General features: G+C 34.1%; 1 protein-coding gene and 2 pseudogenes across 3 annotated transcripts in view; 2 read left to right on the top strand and 1 right to left on the bottom strand.

The window, feature by feature from the left end:
• Positions 1-11,518, top strand: part of VIRMA (vir like m6A methyltransferase associated) — a 55,176-nt gene extending 43,658 nt beyond the window's left edge. The window contains exons 18-24 of one of the 3 annotated variants that reach the window (XM_011384367.2): positions 4,962-5,114; positions 5,568-5,728; positions 6,462-6,558; positions 8,144-8,310; positions 9,245-9,576; positions 10,434-10,577; positions 11,176-11,518. In XM_011384367.2, coding sequence (XP_011382669.1) covers positions 4,962-5,114; positions 5,568-5,728; positions 6,462-6,558; positions 8,144-8,310; positions 9,245-9,576; positions 10,434-10,577; positions 11,176-11,330 — 1,209 coding nt within the window. In that variant the 3' untranslated portion in view covers positions 11,331-11,518. The remainder of the gene's footprint in view (positions 1-4,961; positions 5,115-5,567; positions 5,729-6,461; positions 6,559-8,143; positions 8,311-9,244; positions 9,577-10,433; positions 10,578-11,175) is intronic. The other 2 variants (XM_011384368.2, XM_023525580.1) reach the window with 2 other exon arrangements.
• LOC111733538 lies at positions 9,045-9,163 on the top strand (annotated as a pseudogene).
• Positions 11,519-16,111: 4,593 nt separating the features above from the next.
• LOC111733530 lies at positions 16,112-16,230 on the bottom strand (annotated as a pseudogene).
• Between the last annotated feature and the right edge of the window lie 1,775 nt (positions 16,231-18,005).

Genomic DNA, 18,005 nt, shown 5'->3' on the forward strand with positions numbered 1-18,005 from the left:
CTTCTTAAGTGCATTGGTTATTTAGGAGCATGTTAAGTTTTCACATATTTCCCAAATTTTCATCTGTAATTGATTTTTAATTTTATTCCATTGTGAAATCATATTTTGTGTGATTTCAGTCCTTTTAAGTTTATTGAGCTTGTCTTACAGCCTAGCATCTGTTCTTTACTACTGAATGTTCATGTGCACTTGAGAAGAGTGTGTCTTCTGCTGTTTCATGGAATGTTCTATACATGTATTTTAGTGTTAGTTGGTTTATAGTTGTTCAAGCCTTCTATTTCCTTGGTGTTTTCTGCCTTATTGTTCCATACAATACTAAACTACTGAAAGTAGGGGGGACTGAAGTCTCCAACTATTATTGTCAAATTGTTTGTTTCATTCTTCTATCAGATTTTACTTCATGCATCTCAGGACTCTATTGTTAGGTGCATATATGTTCATAATTGCTATGTCTTCCTAATGGATTGACCCTTTTGTTATTATAAATGTCCTTTGTCTCTAGTAATAACTTTTGTCTAAAGTTGTATATTGTGTTATTGGTATAGCCACTCTAGCTCTGTTTTGGTTATTGTTTTTATGATATATTTTTCTTTACTCTTGTTCTTTGAACCTGTTTGTATCTTAAAGTGTGTCTCTTGTAGACAGCCTATTATTGGATTGTTTTGTTTTATATATTGTTTTCTTACATTCTGCCAATTTCTCCTTTTTAATTGGTATATTCAGTTCATTTGTGTTTAATTATAAATAGATAAGATTTACATCAACTGTTTTTGCTGTTTACTTCCTATATATATTTTTTGTTCCTCTTTATCTCCATCAGGTCTTTTGTGTTAAACAGATAATTTCCAGTGTGCCATTTTAATTTCTTTGTTTCTTTTGCTTTTTAAAAATCTTATTAATGGTTGCCCTGGGTACTACATTTAACACCTTCATTTAATACACCATAGTTCAGATTAATACCAACATAATTTCAGTAGTATACAGAAACTGCTACAATGTAGCTTTATTCCCTTCCTTTGCGATATTACACCAGTTACACTTTTATACATACTGAGCCCATCCACACAGTTTTATCATTATTGCTTTATTCTGGTTTTTAATTCAGATAGAAGAAAAGAGTTACAAACAAAAATTATGTTTATACTTTATTTTACCTGTGTAGTTAACTTTTATTGACACTTTTATTTCTTCATGTGGTTTCAAATAACTGTCTGTTGTCCTTTGATGTCGGCCTGAAGGACTCCCTTTAGTTTTTTTTTGTACAGTAGGTTTGCTACTGATGAATTCTCTCTCTCTCTCTCTCTCTCTCTCTCTCTCTCTCTCTTAAATCCCGGGATGTCTCCCTCATTTTTGGGCATAGTTTTTTTGTCAGTTACAGAATTTTGGATTGATAATGTGCTTTCAGCACTTTATGTTTTCCTACCACATTCTGGTTTACATGGTTTCTGATGACAAATCAGTTGTTAATCTTGCCAGGGATCTCTTTTTTTAGTTGAGTCACCTCTCTTGCTGCTTTCATTGTTCTCTCTTTGTCTTTGGTTCTTAACAATTTGATTATGATGTGTCTAAGTACTTATTCTACTTGAAGTATGTTGATCCTTTTAGAAATGGAGGTTAATGTTTTTCTTCAAATTTGGGAAGTTTTCAGTCATTATTTCTTCAGATTCTTTCTGACTCTTTCTTCTTCTTCTGGGACTCTTGTTATGTTGGTGCTCTTGATGGTACTCCATAAGTCTCTGAGGCTATGCTTCTGGGTCTTCATTGTTTTTTCTTTTTGTTCCTTAAAGTAGGTAAGCTCAGTTTACCTGTCTTGAGGTTCACTGATTTTTTCCTATCTCATATCTGATGTTGAGTCCCTCTAGTCAATTTTTCATTTCAGTTATTGTACTTTTCCACTCCAGAATTTATATTTAGTTTTCAAAATAATTATCTCTTTATTGATATTTTCATGCAGAGTGTTGTAACAGTCTTCATTCCAGTTCTATCCAAACATTTATTTCTCTGATATATTCTGAGTAGTTCTGTGTGAGTTTATATTTTCCTAAAGCAGACATCAGGTCATCTCCCTCCACTCTACAATAACTTTTGGTATCTAGAGAATAAATTCCAAACTTTCAAGATTATTCAAGACTATTCACTGTATGGCTGAAAAGTTACCTTTACAACCACTTCTTCTTTAGAAAACAATTTATACTATGCCATCATCCTAAATCTTTTCTACTTACACATCTCTCCTTGGCCATGCTTCTGTGTGTCTCTTAAGTTACTGGTCTGTCTGTGTCTGTCTTGCTCTCTCTCCCTCCCTTCTTCTCTCTCCTTTCTTCTCCCTCTTTTTCTCTTGGTTAAACTATAATCTGTTCGTAGTGCCTGTTTTAATGCATCCCAATTTGTAAAGCTTTTTGAGATTACTTTTCTTTCTGTATACTTCACAGCATGTTATTGTGGGCTTTTTAGTAAATTATTTATATGACTATTTACTATTTCCCAATCCACTCTCTGAGTGTTAGCTCACTTAGGTAGGAGACCATGTTTTACTGGCTTTTTCTCAGAGTACTTGTACAGTGTCTCATACAAGTTAATAGCTGAAGTGCTTGACAAATAAATAAGATTTGAAATGTTATCAAAAATTTGATAGAATTTTCATTTTCCTGAAATCACTTTGTAGATTATAGTTTTAAATATCTTCTTAAATTTCTCTTGCTATTTCCCACAGTAGTGTATATATAGAAAACTTCAAATCGTGCTAAGTTTGACCCTAGATTTTCTAATACTGCTTTTACTAACAAATGGATTGGCATTTAAAATGCATTTTATTTTGTTCAAATGCTTTCTGTTCTCAAATCAAGTACACCTTAGACTTACATAATGATACATGTCAATTATATTTCAGTAAAGCAGGAAAAAAAAAATTTTGGTTTATAATAATGAAAAGTACAGAGAGGTGAATATTTTACATCATTTCAAATGTTTTAATTAGTTCATAATTTTTCATCTTTCTCCCAATCTTTTTTTGAAATAGATTTTATTTTTTAGAGCAGTTTTAGCAAAATTGAGTGGAAGGTGTAGAAAGTTCCCATATACCCTTTACCATCTCCATCCCCATTTCCAGCCTCCTTTCCTTCCTTAATATTGAGTGTACAATCTCCCCTACTACTATTGACCTACTAACCTACTGCACCACAATGGTACATTTGTTATAGTTGATGAACTTAGATTGAAACATTATTATAATCCATGTCAAAGTCCATACTTTAGACTAGGGCTTACTCTTAGTTGAATATTCTTTGAGTTTTGACAAATGTATAATAACATATAATCCACCATTACAGCATTCTGCAGAATAGTTTTACTGTCCTAAAATCCTCTGTGCTCTACCTTATTCATCCTTTCCTCACCAAACTCTGGCAAGCACTGTTCTTTTTACTATCTCCATAGCTTTGCCTTTTCCAGAATGTTACATAACTGGAATTATACAGTATGTAGCAAGTCTTGCTTATCTTTCATGGTTTGATAGCTCTTTTTTTATTGTTTTTAGCATGGAATAATATTCCATTTTCTGGATGTACTATATTTATCCATTCATCTAGTGAAGAGCATTCTGGTGGTTTTCAAGGTTTGGCAGTTGTGAACAAACTGCTGTAAATATCCATGTTCCAGTTTTTGTGTGGACATTAGTTCTCCCCCTATCTTTTTTTTTTTAATTGATTATTTAGGTCTTTTTTTTGTGATCTTTAAAAATAATAATCATTGTAATATTTTCTGATTCAGCTGTACTAAGCTTCCCATGTCTCAGTGAAAGTGGTATGAATAACTAAGAGTGAGGAAAGAGGCCAGGTAGATGCCTTGATAATTTGTAATCTGGTTAATATACTTATTTTTGTAAAATATATTTAGTCCCTTAATTTATACATTTTACTAGCATTTATGGGGCAGTTGCTTTAAAGAGAACTGTTCATACTAGGTTTCTGTCAGTGCACTGATTATTCTTAACTCATTTCCCTTAATTATTAAAAAATGTAAAACACTATCATCAACCTACCCTTCACCCCGACCTCCAAACAGAACAAGTAAAAACCCTTGTAGACATGATAGTGTATTGAATTTCTCATTAAAATTGTATGACTTCTTCCTTAACACAATATAAGTGACTTTTAGTCTAGTGTTTTCTGAAAGGAACCAAGTGTGCTTCAGAGTGGGAATCTGTTTAAAATAATTTTCATTGAAATATGTCTAGTTACAGGACAAATGGTAGGGGCTCCAAATAAAATTTTAATTGTTGATGCCTCTTTAAAATACTAAATTCTCATCTGAATTGGTGGGTGTAGTCTCCTAAGAAACTGTATTCATGTTGAGCCATTTAAAACAGGGCTGTCTTCTAAGATTTGCAACTACTTAAGTGTTTTTTCATATGTGACAATATGGAGGGATTTATTATCCAAGATTTGTTTTGCTGGATAATTTTTCTAGTATTGAATTATTATCACTCCAAAATTCATTTTATTATGTGGCATACTTCTTAAAGCAGAAACACTAACTTTCCTGCATGATAGGGTATGGTTTTAAGTATAGTAGTTGTTTCTTTGTTTGCCTTATCTCCAGAAAGATAAATTCAAATTCCATCAATTCTTTGTTATAGCAGGCATTTTATTAACTTGAATTATCAGTCAATATGTTATGTGTCCTGCATGTGCCAGTGTGTTTGCCGCTGGATATTTTTGTTGAGAAATCTTGATGTCATTAAATTGAATGCATATATTTAACTACTTATTTTGTGAGTCTTACTCAAAACTTATTTCAGCTTTGAGCTGCTAAAACCTTCTTAGAATGAACCATTTATACTGATGTAAAATCAAAACATTGAGGGGAAGATTGCAGCAAATGGCTTAAGTATCTGAATAAGTTTGGAAGCATCTTTGCAAATTTCGTTGCTCTCAAATTTAACTTGTGTGTGACATTTACAGGGATGTTGTGGAGATGATAGTGGTCTCATGGAAGTAGAGGGAGCTCATCCATCACGGACGATGAGTATTAATGCTGCAGAGTTAAAACAGCTTCTACAAAGCAAAGAAGAAAGTCCAGAAAATTTGTTCCTTGAACTAGAGAAGCTTGTTTTGGTAAAAAAGAAAAACAAAAACAAATAAAATAAAAACAGTGCATTCGCAAGACATATTTTTGTCTCCATATGACTAGTACAAATTTTTCTAGTGACTTTTTAAAATAGCGAACTGTCAGTTGAGTATTTATACCATTTGAAATCTCTTTGAGTTAATTGGAGTTAAGTCTTCTATACTGTTATGAATTTTAAGGAGTAAATGAAGGCAGTACTTTTTGAATTGTTTATTATTTGAGTGCAGAGTGCCCCCTGCTACCTACCATTCTTTAGAAATAAAAGTGCTTTGGTGCTTATTTTAATATGTTTAATGTTAAGTTGATAATTCCCTGATGGTGCTCCAAATTTCTAAAGTAATGAAATTATACAGCCTTTTCTACTAAAGAGTCAGTAGATTTGGGGCATAAATGTTCAAGTTTTATCTGCATCTTCTTATTCTGTTTTTGTTTGTATCTAGGAGCATTCAAAAGATGATGATAATCTGGATTCGTTGTTGGACAATGTAGTTGGACTTAAGCAGATGCTGGAGTCATCGGGGGATCCTTTACCTCTCAGTGACCAGGATGTAGAACCAGTACTTTCAGCTCCAGAATCTCTCCAGAATTTGTTTAACAATAGGTAAAAAAAGCTATATTTTGTGGTTGATGAGTAGATATTGTGTATTTAACGGCTGAGGTTTAGATGGCACCAGCAAACTATTTTTCTGTAACAGCCCAGATAGTAAAAATTGTAGACTCTGCAGGCCATGTCAAGCCTCTGTTGCATATTCTTCTATAGCCTTTTGTGTATTCTTTTGGTTTTAAAAATACTTTAAAAATATACAAACTATTCTTCGTTCCCAGGCTGTATAAAAACAGGCCAACAGAATGGGGGCCATAGTTTACGGATCCTGATACATTCTTCTTAATCTTTGGAGCACTATACTTTTAGAGCATAATGACTATTCAGTGTAATGGAATTATTCTCTGAATTTAGAAAAATTAAATGTGGGTAGTTTCTATACATATTGATATAATGTACTATGCTTGGCCTTTTAGAAATAAAAGCAGTGCTCTTGTTTTATTTTACTGGAAGATCAGAATTTTTCACAACAGGATTAGTTTCCGTTGTTATTAGTTTTTAAGAATACTTAATTCTTTTTTTTTTAATAGGTAGCTATTTAAATTTATTTATTTTTTCCATACTTAATTATTAAATAGCTTTTTGAAGGGAGTCTTTTTAAGTGGTAATTTTACTAATACTTTACAGGGTAACATTTTTAATTGTACTTTCCACAGATTTTACTTAGAAGATAAGCTAAAATATTTGATTTTGGAATTCTACTTTTTACCAAATACTTTTCCTGTTCCAGGACGGCATATGTACTAGCTGATGTCATGGATGATCAATTGAAATCTATGTGGTTCACTCCATTTCAGGCTGAAGAAATTGATACAGATCTGGATTTGGTATAATTTATTACTAAATATTTAGAAAAACATTATTGTTGATTTTTGTTTCTTTGCGCATTGTTGGCTCTAAAATAGGTTACATATTATATGGCTGTTAAAAGTGTTTGGGGATCATTACTACATAATTTTTATGTAAGTTACCCACTTAATGGTGTCCAGGACTCTGTTTTTATGCTACATGTTTTGCTTCTTTCGGGTTAGTGTCTGTATTTATGAGAATAAGACATTTTATGGGAAAATCACATTTTTGCATAATTTAAGTACTTTGTTTTTTTATATTTGCAGGGTAGAGAATAAAGTATCCCACAAAATTATAATTTATTCCTGTATTTGGTTTTAAGGAGAGGAATGGTGTTGTGGTATCTGCTCTTAATTTGGGGAAATGTAAAGAATATTTGTTAGGATAATATAGTACGAATGGAAATTGATGTCCTTATATTGCTGATTATGAAAGAGTATAGTTACACTAAGATTTAAAATTTAATGTAGTCTGTTTTATGCTTCTCAGAGATGTATTAGGGAGGGTGATTTCAGCCACATCTTATTGTACCATATATATATTTTTTCTTGAACAAGGAAATAAATACATTTGGATATTGCCTAGTTCAAAAAAATGTTAGTATTCACTATGTGCGATAAAACTGAGAGAACATTCACATTGAAAGTGTATTTAGTGTATTGAGGTCTCCTTTTCTTTTTTAAAAGATCACATACAATTCAATTTAAATTTTATTGAAGAATTTCTTTTTTTAGTATAAATCATTCAGTTTGTGCTGTTCGATAGAACTTCGTATTGGTGACAGAAATGTTCTGTAATCTACCCTGTCCAGTATAGTAGACACTAGTCTCTTGTGACCTTTGAGCAATGAAATGTTACTAGTGTGATTAAGGAACTGAATTTTATTTTGATTTACTTTTAATTAATTTAAATTTAAGTAGGCACATGTGGTTAGTGGCAACCATATATGGCGTAGCAGTTCTAAAATATTTGTGTTAAAAGTTGTTGTTTTTATAACTTTTGTTGAATCACAACTGTGTTGAGATGATAATTGTGATCTCCCTCACATGGCTTAGGGAACTTTTAGGTTCGATAAATTTGAATAAAACCTAAGTAAAGTTAATTTTCATTTCTCTGAATGTAAACTTAGGTTGGAACCTCATTAGATGCATAAAACCTTGACATCTAAAGCACAGAATCCTTTTATAGCAGACATGTTGATTATACAAGGCTTGCAGAGTATGCTCTTTTCAGATTCTTTTGGAAAAGTTATAGGTATACTACGTTGTTAATTTATATAGAAAAATCCTGAGTTTCTTATCAAGGAGAGGTCTCTTAGATTACAAGCACTTTGAGGAAGAATGCCACCCTGCTCCCCTCCAAAAAAAACAGCTGAATTTCTAAGATTTCTTTTTAACTACCATTGATGTTGCTTTTTGAAAAGATGAGGGAAAGAGGCAGACCTATAATTTATTTATTATGTCATATAATTTTAGAAAATAAAAATTTCTTTAATCAAATGTTACACTAATAGTTAACATTTAAGATAAGTTTTTCATTTTTTGTTAATGTTTATGACTGTAGGTAAAAGTCGACTTAATTGAGCTCTCTGAAAAATGCTGTAGTGATTTTGACTTGCACGCAGAATTAGAGCGCTCATTTTTATCAGAACCATCATCTCCAGGGAGAACCAAGACCACTAAAGGATTCAAACTTGGGAAGCACAAACATGAGACCTTTATAACTTCAAGGTAAAATTTATTCTACTGAAGATCTTGATTGTGATCATGAAAGTTATATATGTTAATGTATTTTAAGATAGACACATAGCTATTAAAGGATAAAGGAAGTTCCATAATAATTGAATCATGAATATTGTTTGGAAATTTTTTCAAAGATAATAATTTGGGACATACCCAGTACAATTGTTAAATTATTCTAATTTATGAGAATTTGGAAGGTTTGAACAAAAGTGAACTGTCTTATTTTAAATAATTATTGGTTATATTAATAAAAAGTGAATACCATTCTTAGCTGGTTTTGTTGTATTTCCTTGGGAAGTACGGGCATACCTTATAGATATTGCAGGTTCTGTTCCAGACTGCAGCAATAAAGTGAATATCATAATACAGTGAGTTACATGAAATTTTTGGTTTTCCAGTGCATATAAAAGTTACGTTTATACTATCTTGTAGTTTATCGAGTATGTAGTAATGTTATGTCTAAAAAATTGTATATACTTTAATTAAACAATACTTTATTGCTAAAAAATGCAAACTATCATCTGAGCTTTCAGTGAATCATAATTGTTTTGCTGGTATAAGATTTTGCATTCAATTAGTAAAAAACACAGTATCCGTGAAGCTCAGTAAAGTGAAGCACAGTAAAACAAAGTATGCCTGTAATAGAGATATTTGCAAAGTTAATACAATTAGAATAGAATAATTGAAATATGTTTTTCAATATCGTAAAGATTGACTTACAGTTCTATAGCCATGCCACCCTGAATGTGCCCGATCTCATCTGACCTTGGAAGCTAAGCAGGGTCAGGCCTGGTTAGTACTTGGATGGGAGATGACCTAGGAATACCGGATGCTGTAGGTGTTAAAAAGAAAAAAAAAGCTTGACTTACATTTTCATTGGAAATATGAAAAAAGTCTTCATGGATTATTTTTGTTTTGATAGTGGAAAATCTGAATACATTGAACCTGCCAAGCGAGCTCATGTTGTGCCACCACCAAGAGGAAGGGGCAGGGGAGGATTTGGACAGGGTATACGACCCCATGATATTTTTCGTCAGAGAAAACAGAACACAAGCAGACCACCATCTATGCATGTGGATGACTTTGTTGCTGCGGAAAGTAAAGAAGTGGTCCCTCCAGATGGAATACCCCCACCAAAACGGCCACTCAAAGTATCACAGAAGATTTCTTCTCGTGGTGGATTTTCAGGCAATCGAGGAGGACGGGGTGCTTTTCACAGTCAAAATAGGTTTTTCACACCACCTGCTTCAAAAGGTAACTACTTATGTATGTTTTCTGATGGGTTAGAATATGGTAATAAAAGAATGAATGGAAATAGTTTAGATGGCAGTGATTCAGATAAAAAATATTTTTCTGTTATTATAATTAGGCTCTCTAGACAATGGTACTATTTGCAGAGTACTTCAGTGGATGGAAAATAATCTTTTTTAAGTTAACCTTTGATTAATTGCACATTTAATGATGAGTATAAATCTTGGCTAATTATTTTCCTTTTTACATCGAGAATTGTGTTTACCCTTTCTGAATAATATTCATACATTATTTTTGCAGTTGCACTTATCAACAATTTCCTTAGGATTGTTCTGTGTAGTTTACCATTGATTCTCTTATCTACTTGGTTTCTAATGTTAATGTTTAATCTGTTTTAAATGGTTTCAAGATTTTAGAAACTGTGTGTGCTCCTGGACATACTTCAGTAGTGATTGATGGCATGTTTTCCTGCTACTGAGTGAGGATGGTGGGAGTGAAAGAGAATAGGAGTTTATATTAATAGCAAACACATAGCTGTGTTAGGAGCTGTTATAAGCACTTTACATATAATACTTTCACATCAATGGGTAGGTTCTGTTAGTGCACACTCTTTACAGAAGAAAAAACTGTCAGTCAGCTGACCAGGACACATAAATATAAGTAATAGAACCAGTATTTTAACCCTGGCGGTCTGGCTCTAGATCCTCTGCTCCTAACCATTGATGACACTGCCACTTTACAGTATATTTCATTTACAAAATTTCATAGTTTCTCTTTTATTACTTTTAAAGATTAAGGAAATCAAATCTTCTTAATCCAACTGAAGTTGTGAAAAAAGATTTTGATTGTGTTGCCTTTAGGAAACTACAGTCGTCGGGAGGGAACAAGAGGCTCCAGTTGGAGTGCTCAGAATACTCCTCGAGGAACTTACAATGAAAGTCGTGGAGGCCAGAGCAATTTTAATAGGGGCCCTCTTCCACCATTACGACCACTTAGTTCTGCAGGTATACATTCTTCCTCCTTGATACTGCTGAGAGAGGGTGGCGAATTGTTGAATGTCATGTACTCTGATTCTGGGAGAGAATATTTTAGAATGTAGATGTGTGATTCTAAAGTTAATTTAATTTTATATCTGAATGCCCAATGTACATTTTCTATAGAAATAATCAAAATTTTAGATTTTGAACTATGTGTGTAATCTGAGCAGGTTTATGGTTATGTACTCTGTTTTTATATTTCAACAATGAAAACCAGTCCTTAAGGTACCTTTTGACCCAAAATATTTTAATAACAGAGGTATCTTCATAGGGTGTATTCTATTTTTGCTTGCAGTGTTGTCTTGTAACTCCAGAATTCTAGTCATAAGTAGCTTTTGGTTTCAAATGCGCATTGTTTTTTTATAACGGCTTTGAGATGTAATTCTCACATATGAGACAATTGACCTTTTTAAAGTGGACAATTCACTGGTTTTTGACATAATTACAGAATTTGCAGGCAGATTTTAAAGGAGCAAAGAATAATTCCTGTCTTGGGTTGAGCTTAGTACTACAGATGGGAAAGGAAAGGTTGTTGCAACTATAAACTATATTCTTTCTTTTATAGGCTACCGCCCAAGTCCTCGTGACCGTGCTTCAAGAGGTCGTGGGGGACTTGGACCTTCCTGGGCAAGTGCAAATAGCGGCAGTGGAGGCTCAAGAGGAAAGTTTGTTAGTGGAGGCAGTGGTAGAGGTCGTCATGTACGGTCCTTTACACGATAAAAATTCTTTTGGTAACATCTTAACTGTATATGAACATTTCATGAGAACAATAAAAATAAAACATTGAAGGACCAATTTAGAATTATCAGTTATCTGGAGACATCTGAGAGAATATTTTTATCTGAAGAAAGCAGGTTTTGTTTGATACCTAACAGAAGATTTCAATAAAAATCCAAACTTTGTATGTATGTTTTTATATATTTTTCTCCTTCTTGTAAGACTATTTAGAAAATTTCTTAGGTAGAAAATGAGAGTGATGAAAATGACTTAAGTCTTAGTGTATTTCTTGCCTATACCACAAATGTTCCCAATATTTTGTCAGCTCATAGTGCCCTTAAAAAAAAAAAGTATTTCAGTAACTTTTTCACAGCATACCCAAGACAAAAGAAATGCCTAATACTTCCATTTATTAAGCAGTTAGATCTAAACAACTTAATAAGAATTTATGTCATAACTGTTAGTAACTGTGGACACTACATAAGTGCATAGGATGTTCTCAAACTTTAGAATCAGCTTAGATAGATGCCGCCACTATCATTTTCTATTTTGTTATGCTTTTTTGCACAACACTTTTATCACAACTGTGAAAACCCAGTTTTGCAAAGATACACTTTCATGGAAAGAAATATAGTGCTATCTAATTAAAATGTAAGCTACCTTAAACAAGTAGCTGTGTTGTGTCCAACTGATGTGTTCCCTTCAAAAATTTAAGATATGCTGTGGCACCTGTGTTAATTTACTAGGGTGCCCTAGTGCATAGTTTTGGGAACCTTTTTGGCTATAACAAAAGAAACACAACACTCTTCTTCCATACATTAGAAGAAATGTATACTTTGTGTTTTAGCTTTATACCTATTTGTGCTATTTTATTATGCAGTTATTTAGAGCCTAAAATGAGATGTATCCTAATCCTGTTATTTTCAGAATCAGAACTGTCTAATCAAATCTGGACTTTATATACAGGAGTAAAGTTTATAACTGAGAAAATAGCCATATTTTTCCCAAGAGATATCTTAACACACTGAGCCTACATAACTGACATCAAATATAGAGTTTGCTTAAACAACAAAGGATTGTGTGAATCTCATTCTATTCCTTTATCACTCTGTTTTGCTAAACTATTTGTGAGTGAATAGAAAGTTTGTTAGGAAAATACCTTGAAGAAAAGCTCAGTTCTAAAGATTCTGATGTTTAAGTGAAAGGTAATGGAAATCTTTTTATAACTAGTGGTCTCAAAAAACCGAAGATAACCTAAACCTCTTTCAATTCTCAAACCTAATAAGCTCATCTTCTGTAGAGATGCATTTTACATTAGGTAGAATTTGAAGTTTGTCCCTAATATCTGATGCAAATACATATAAAAGTAATTCTATTTTAAGTAACCACATTTCTTAAGTAATATATGGCTATATATACATTTCTTGATTTGTTTCTAAGCTTTAAATTGAATATAATTTCTGTTTTTATGCTATTATCTGTTAGTTTAATACCCAGTAATTCTTTAAATTGAATATAATTTCTATTTTTATGCTATTATCTGTTAGTTTAATACCCAGTAATTCAGACTATATATTTTATGTGTATATCACTCAGTCTTTATAACAAAGGAGGTTTTATCCTAATTTTATGGGTGGAGAAAGCTGAGGAACTTGACTTAGAAACAGTATTTAAAACCAGGTTGGCTAGCCTCTAATTCTTTATTTCTCCTTTACATTTTGGAGAGGTAAGAAGCCACTTTTTTGTTTTTAATTTTTTTTTTTTTTTAATTATTTTAGGTGAGGCAGCCCTTGGTTGACATCACAGATTGCAAGGACCTTATCAGCTTACAATCCCTTATTTTTTAATTTTTTACTCCTACAACACCTGGTCTCTCATCCAAGTACTACCCTGCTTAGCTTCTGAGATCAGACAGGATTGGGCTTGTTTAGGGTGGCATGGCTATAGACAAGAAGCCACTTTTTAAGTTGAATGTGTTAGAGATCAGAATCAGTTTATCAAATGGAAGTGGAGTTCTAAAGACCTAATACTCTGTTTTAGTTGTTTTAGAAGTGAGCCAGATAGATACTGGGAGATGCTTGCTGTTGTATACATTCGGATGTATATATATAACACCATATACCTTCAAAAATAATTATCAGGGGTGGCTCCATAGTGTAGTGGTTAGCACGTCTGCTTTGCACACAGAAGTTCCTGAGTTCACGCCCCAGGTGGAGCCACGGACCATACCCTGGGTGCGCCAGGCCCCGGGTGCATGCCACGAGTGTGTGGGAGGAGATACCCTGTCTTCAGAGATCCAGTTCTTAAGGGGAAATGGCAACATCCATGGGTTAGGGGTGGAAGTGGTGGTGGTGTGGGAGGGGGCGGGAAGGTGGAAATTAAAGAGGGGAGAAAAATAATTATTAATTTTATGTGTACTTTGGTAGACTATATGTATTTTTTTGCAAAACTTTGTTTTACATAAGACATTTCAGGAAAAGTTGGAGTGGTATTGAGAAATTAATGAAAAATGCAAAATACCTTTGAGAACAAAACTTATCTAGGAGTTTGATAGAATGATTTGTATTTCTCAAGAGTAAAAACTCTTAAATACTGTTATGCTTCATTTAAATACAAAGTTGCTGGTAATAATTGGTATGTATAGAGCAGTAGCAGGTCCAGTTAGTTTAGTTTTATTGGTTTGTGTAAAAATAATAAAAAACCTGCAGATTAAGAATGTAGGAATGAGAGTACTGTGTTCCACATACCCTAGTACATCCTAGGGAATGTAAAGATGAATAAGATATATTTCTGCCCTCAAAAATCTAATTGTACACCTGAAACTTACTGGATTTGGTTAACCAATGTCACCACAATAAAAATTAAAACAAAACCAATCTAATTGAGGAAACAATTATGCAAGCAAATTTTAGAAAAAGTAAATAGGTAAGTGTATGAACATGGAACAACATAAGAGTTCTTGAATAATGATACCAGTGTATTTCTTCCCCCTACTCCTTCAATTTCTCCCCTCCACTTCCACCTCTGACCCATGGATGTTGCTGTTTCCTTTTAAGAACTAGATCTCTGAAGGCGGGGTGTCTCCTCCCACACACTCGCAGCGTGCACCCGGGGCCTGGTGCACTTGTGGTATAGTCTGTGGCTCCACCTGGGGTGTGAACCCAGGACCTTCTGCATGTAAAGCAGACATGCTAACCACCATGCTACGGAGCCACCCCTGATACCAGTGTATTTCAAATTGATTTTATTGTGGAGTTTTTTAAGTAATTGTACTTTCCTTTTTTTTTTAATTAAAAATACTTATTGAGATAACATTGTTTAACAACATAAATTTCAGGTGTACAACATTATCCTTCAGGTGTATATTATCATTCAGTATCTGTATACACCACTATATGTGTCAAATACACGGTGACACATTTTCATCTGTCACCATATATTTGAACCCCTTTACCCATTTCTCCCTCTCCACTTCCCCTCCGATATCCATCAATCTGTTGTTTGTATCTATGAATTTTGTTCATTCACTTATTTCTTTTTTGTTTTATATTCCACATGTGAATGAAATTGTGGTTTTTGTCCTTTTTCATCTGACTTATTTCACTTAGCGTAATATCCTTGAGATCCATCCTTGTCGCAAATGGCAATTTTTCATCTTTTTAAAAAAATTTCATCTTTTTTATGGGTGAGTAGTATTCCATTGTATACATACACCACATATTCTTAAACTATTCTTCCATCGATGGATATCTTGTTTATTGTAAATAATGCAACAGTGAACATAGGGGTACATATATCTTTTTGAATCAGTGTCTGTTTTTTCTGACATAATTATGGCTACATCTGCTTTTTTCTAGGTACCATTTGCTAGGAGTATATCATCTTCCACCCCTTCACTTTGTGCCTTTATCTTTGGAGCTGAGATGGGTCACCTGAAAGTAGCGTGGAGTTGGGTCTTGTTTTTTAATTCATCCAGCTACTCTGTGTCTTTTGATTGGGGAGTTCAGTTCATTTATATTTAGGGTGATTATTGATTTTTGAGAACTTACTGCTACATTTTATAGAGTTTCTTCTGAGAAATCATGATAGCCTGACGGAGTTTCCTTTGTAGGTTATTGTCTTCTTTTCTCGGCTGCCTTAAGAATTCTTTCATGTTTGACTTTTGGCATTATTAATATAACCTTGGAGAGGTCTTTTTGCATTGACATAATCAGGTTTTCTTGTATGTCTAGTTCCTTCCCCAGCTTTGGGAAGTTCTCCTCTATTATTTCTTTGCATAGGCTCTCTCTGCCCTTCCTCTTTTCTTGTCTGGGATACCCATTATCTTTATGTTGCCCTTTCTAATGGAGTCAGATAATTATCATAGAGTTCTTTCATTTAAAAGAAAACCTTAGTTTTCTGTCCTCTTCCCCTGAATCATTTCTAGATTTCTATCTTTGAGCTCACTAATTCCCTCTTCCACATGGTCTCTATTTCCAGTGCTTTCTAATGCATTCTTTATCTCATTTATTGAGTTCTTTAGCCACAGAATTTGTTTGATTCTTTTTATAGTTTCGATCTTTTTGGTAAAGTATTCCTTTTGTTGATTTATTCCAGAGCTCATTGAACTGCCTTTCTGAGTTTTCTTGTATATTGTTTAGTTTCTTCATGACTACTATTTTGAATTTTCTGTCATTTATTTTTGTTTTTTACTTTTATTTTTTAGGAGAGACAACCATTGGTTGACCTCACAGATTGCAAGGACCTTGTCAGTTTATAATCTCTTATTTTTTAAAAAATTTTTATGCCTACAGCACCTGGTCTTCCTAGGTGGTCTCCCATCCAAGTACTAACCAAGTCTGACCCTGCTTAGCTTCCAAGATCTGACGAGATCAGGCTTGTTCAGGGTAGCATGGCCATAGATGAATTCTGTCATTTAGATCACAGTCTTCCATGACTTTGAGTTTGGTTTCTAGAGAATTATTTTATTTTTGTGATACTATGTTACCTTGGTTGTTATGGTGTATGATGTGTTGTTCCTCTGCTGGTGAATTTGAAATAGTGAACACTTTTCTTATTTAGGTGCCATTTTGGTTTTAACAATTCAATAGATTGATAAACAGGTTTGTTTTTTAGTAAATGGTGCTTTAGTGCAAGTTTTGGTTATTTCTTACCTGCAAGTACTTGTGCCCCCAGGATCACTGGTGCCCCATTCTTGGGTGACGAGGGCGGTAGGTACTGTGTCTAGGTTGTGTCTAGGTTGCTTGGGTCTCAGGGCGCCATTACTATGGCAGGGGGATGTGGCAGGTCGTTGGCGGGGGGAAGTGTGGTTTGCGAGCCCACTGCACTGTTATCTGGTCCCCTGTAGCCACTGGAGCTGCTGTGTTATGGCTAGTAGGCTAGAGATGCATCTTTGCTACTACCAGGCTCTCAAGTGCCTCCACTGCTGCTACCTTCCAACCCTCCACTGAGCCATGATTTAGGGCCGCATCCCAACTCCTCTGCCATTATTGTGTTGTGTTTGCTGGGGCCGCAGGCCTAGCCATGGTGGCTGGGGAGCCGGGGCTGTGGATTCTGCCCTGTCCTTTCCTCTGTTCTACACTACCTACACAGACCCATATGCCTACCTTCAGATTTACCAATGTATAGATCTTTCAGGCAACCCAGTACACTGAGCAGAGGAACCTTTGTTGGGTGATAAATGTCCTAATAGTTGTAGATTGAAGGGGAGATACAAAGAGGTGGTCTCATTCCACCATGATGCTGTTGTCTCTCCAAGTAACTTTTTAAAATAACTAAATAAAAAAGGGAGACTTGACATTACAATTGCCAGACCATAGATAATATCTTTGGAATTGTTTTTGTATAAGGACTAGTTAAGGTGAAAAATTTTAAATCTGATTTTCATTTTTAAATTCATAGATTAGGATATAATGAGCCAGATTTTATAAGGGTCCTATAAATTCATGAGCTAGAGAAGGGGATGCAAATTCAAGTACTAGCAATGGCCTGGAAAGTAACAGAAATGAGAATAGAGGACCAGGTGAAGAATAAACGGAAAACTAGAGAAGAGTTGGCAATTGACGCTTAGGCGTCAGTACCAGGGAGAAAACGGAGAGCTGGAGCTGGTGGTCTTGAAAAATGCCTGCAGTGGTAAAGGAAACTACTCCAGCTTCAGTTGATTGCTATCTTGGAAGTCTGATGGATCCAATGCTGATGTGTCTTCTAACTTCTTTTTTTTAAAAAAATTTTTTGGGCAAGCAACCCTTGGTTGACTTCACAGATTGCAAGGACCTTGTCAGCTTACAATCCCTTATTTTTTTTATTTTTTATGCCTACAGCACCTGGTCTCCCATCCAAGTACTAACCAGGCCCCATCCTGCTTAGCTTCTGAGATCAGATGGGATCGGGCTTGTTCAGGGTAGCATAGCCGTAGATTCCTCTAACTTCTTTAAAAAGATATTTTTATGTTTTAAATTTTACTTTAGATTTGTGGTAGAAGCATAAAATTTACCATCCTAACTTATTTAGTGTAAGTTCAGGAGGGTTTAGTATATTTATATTGTGCGCAATAATCTCCAGAACTTGTAAATCTGATGTTATACCTATCAAACAACTCCCCATTCCCCTTTTTCTCCAGCCCTTGGCAACCACCATTCTACTTTGTGTGAACTTTTCTAGATAACTCATAAGTGGCAT

Source organism: Pteropus vampyrus, unplaced genomic scaffold (genome assembly GCF_000151845.1).
Source record: "Pteropus vampyrus isolate Shadow unplaced genomic scaffold, Pvam_2.0 Scaffold572, whole genome shotgun sequence".
In the NCBI taxonomy this organism is placed as follows: Eukaryota; Metazoa; Chordata; class Mammalia; order Chiroptera; family Pteropodidae; genus Pteropus; species Pteropus vampyrus.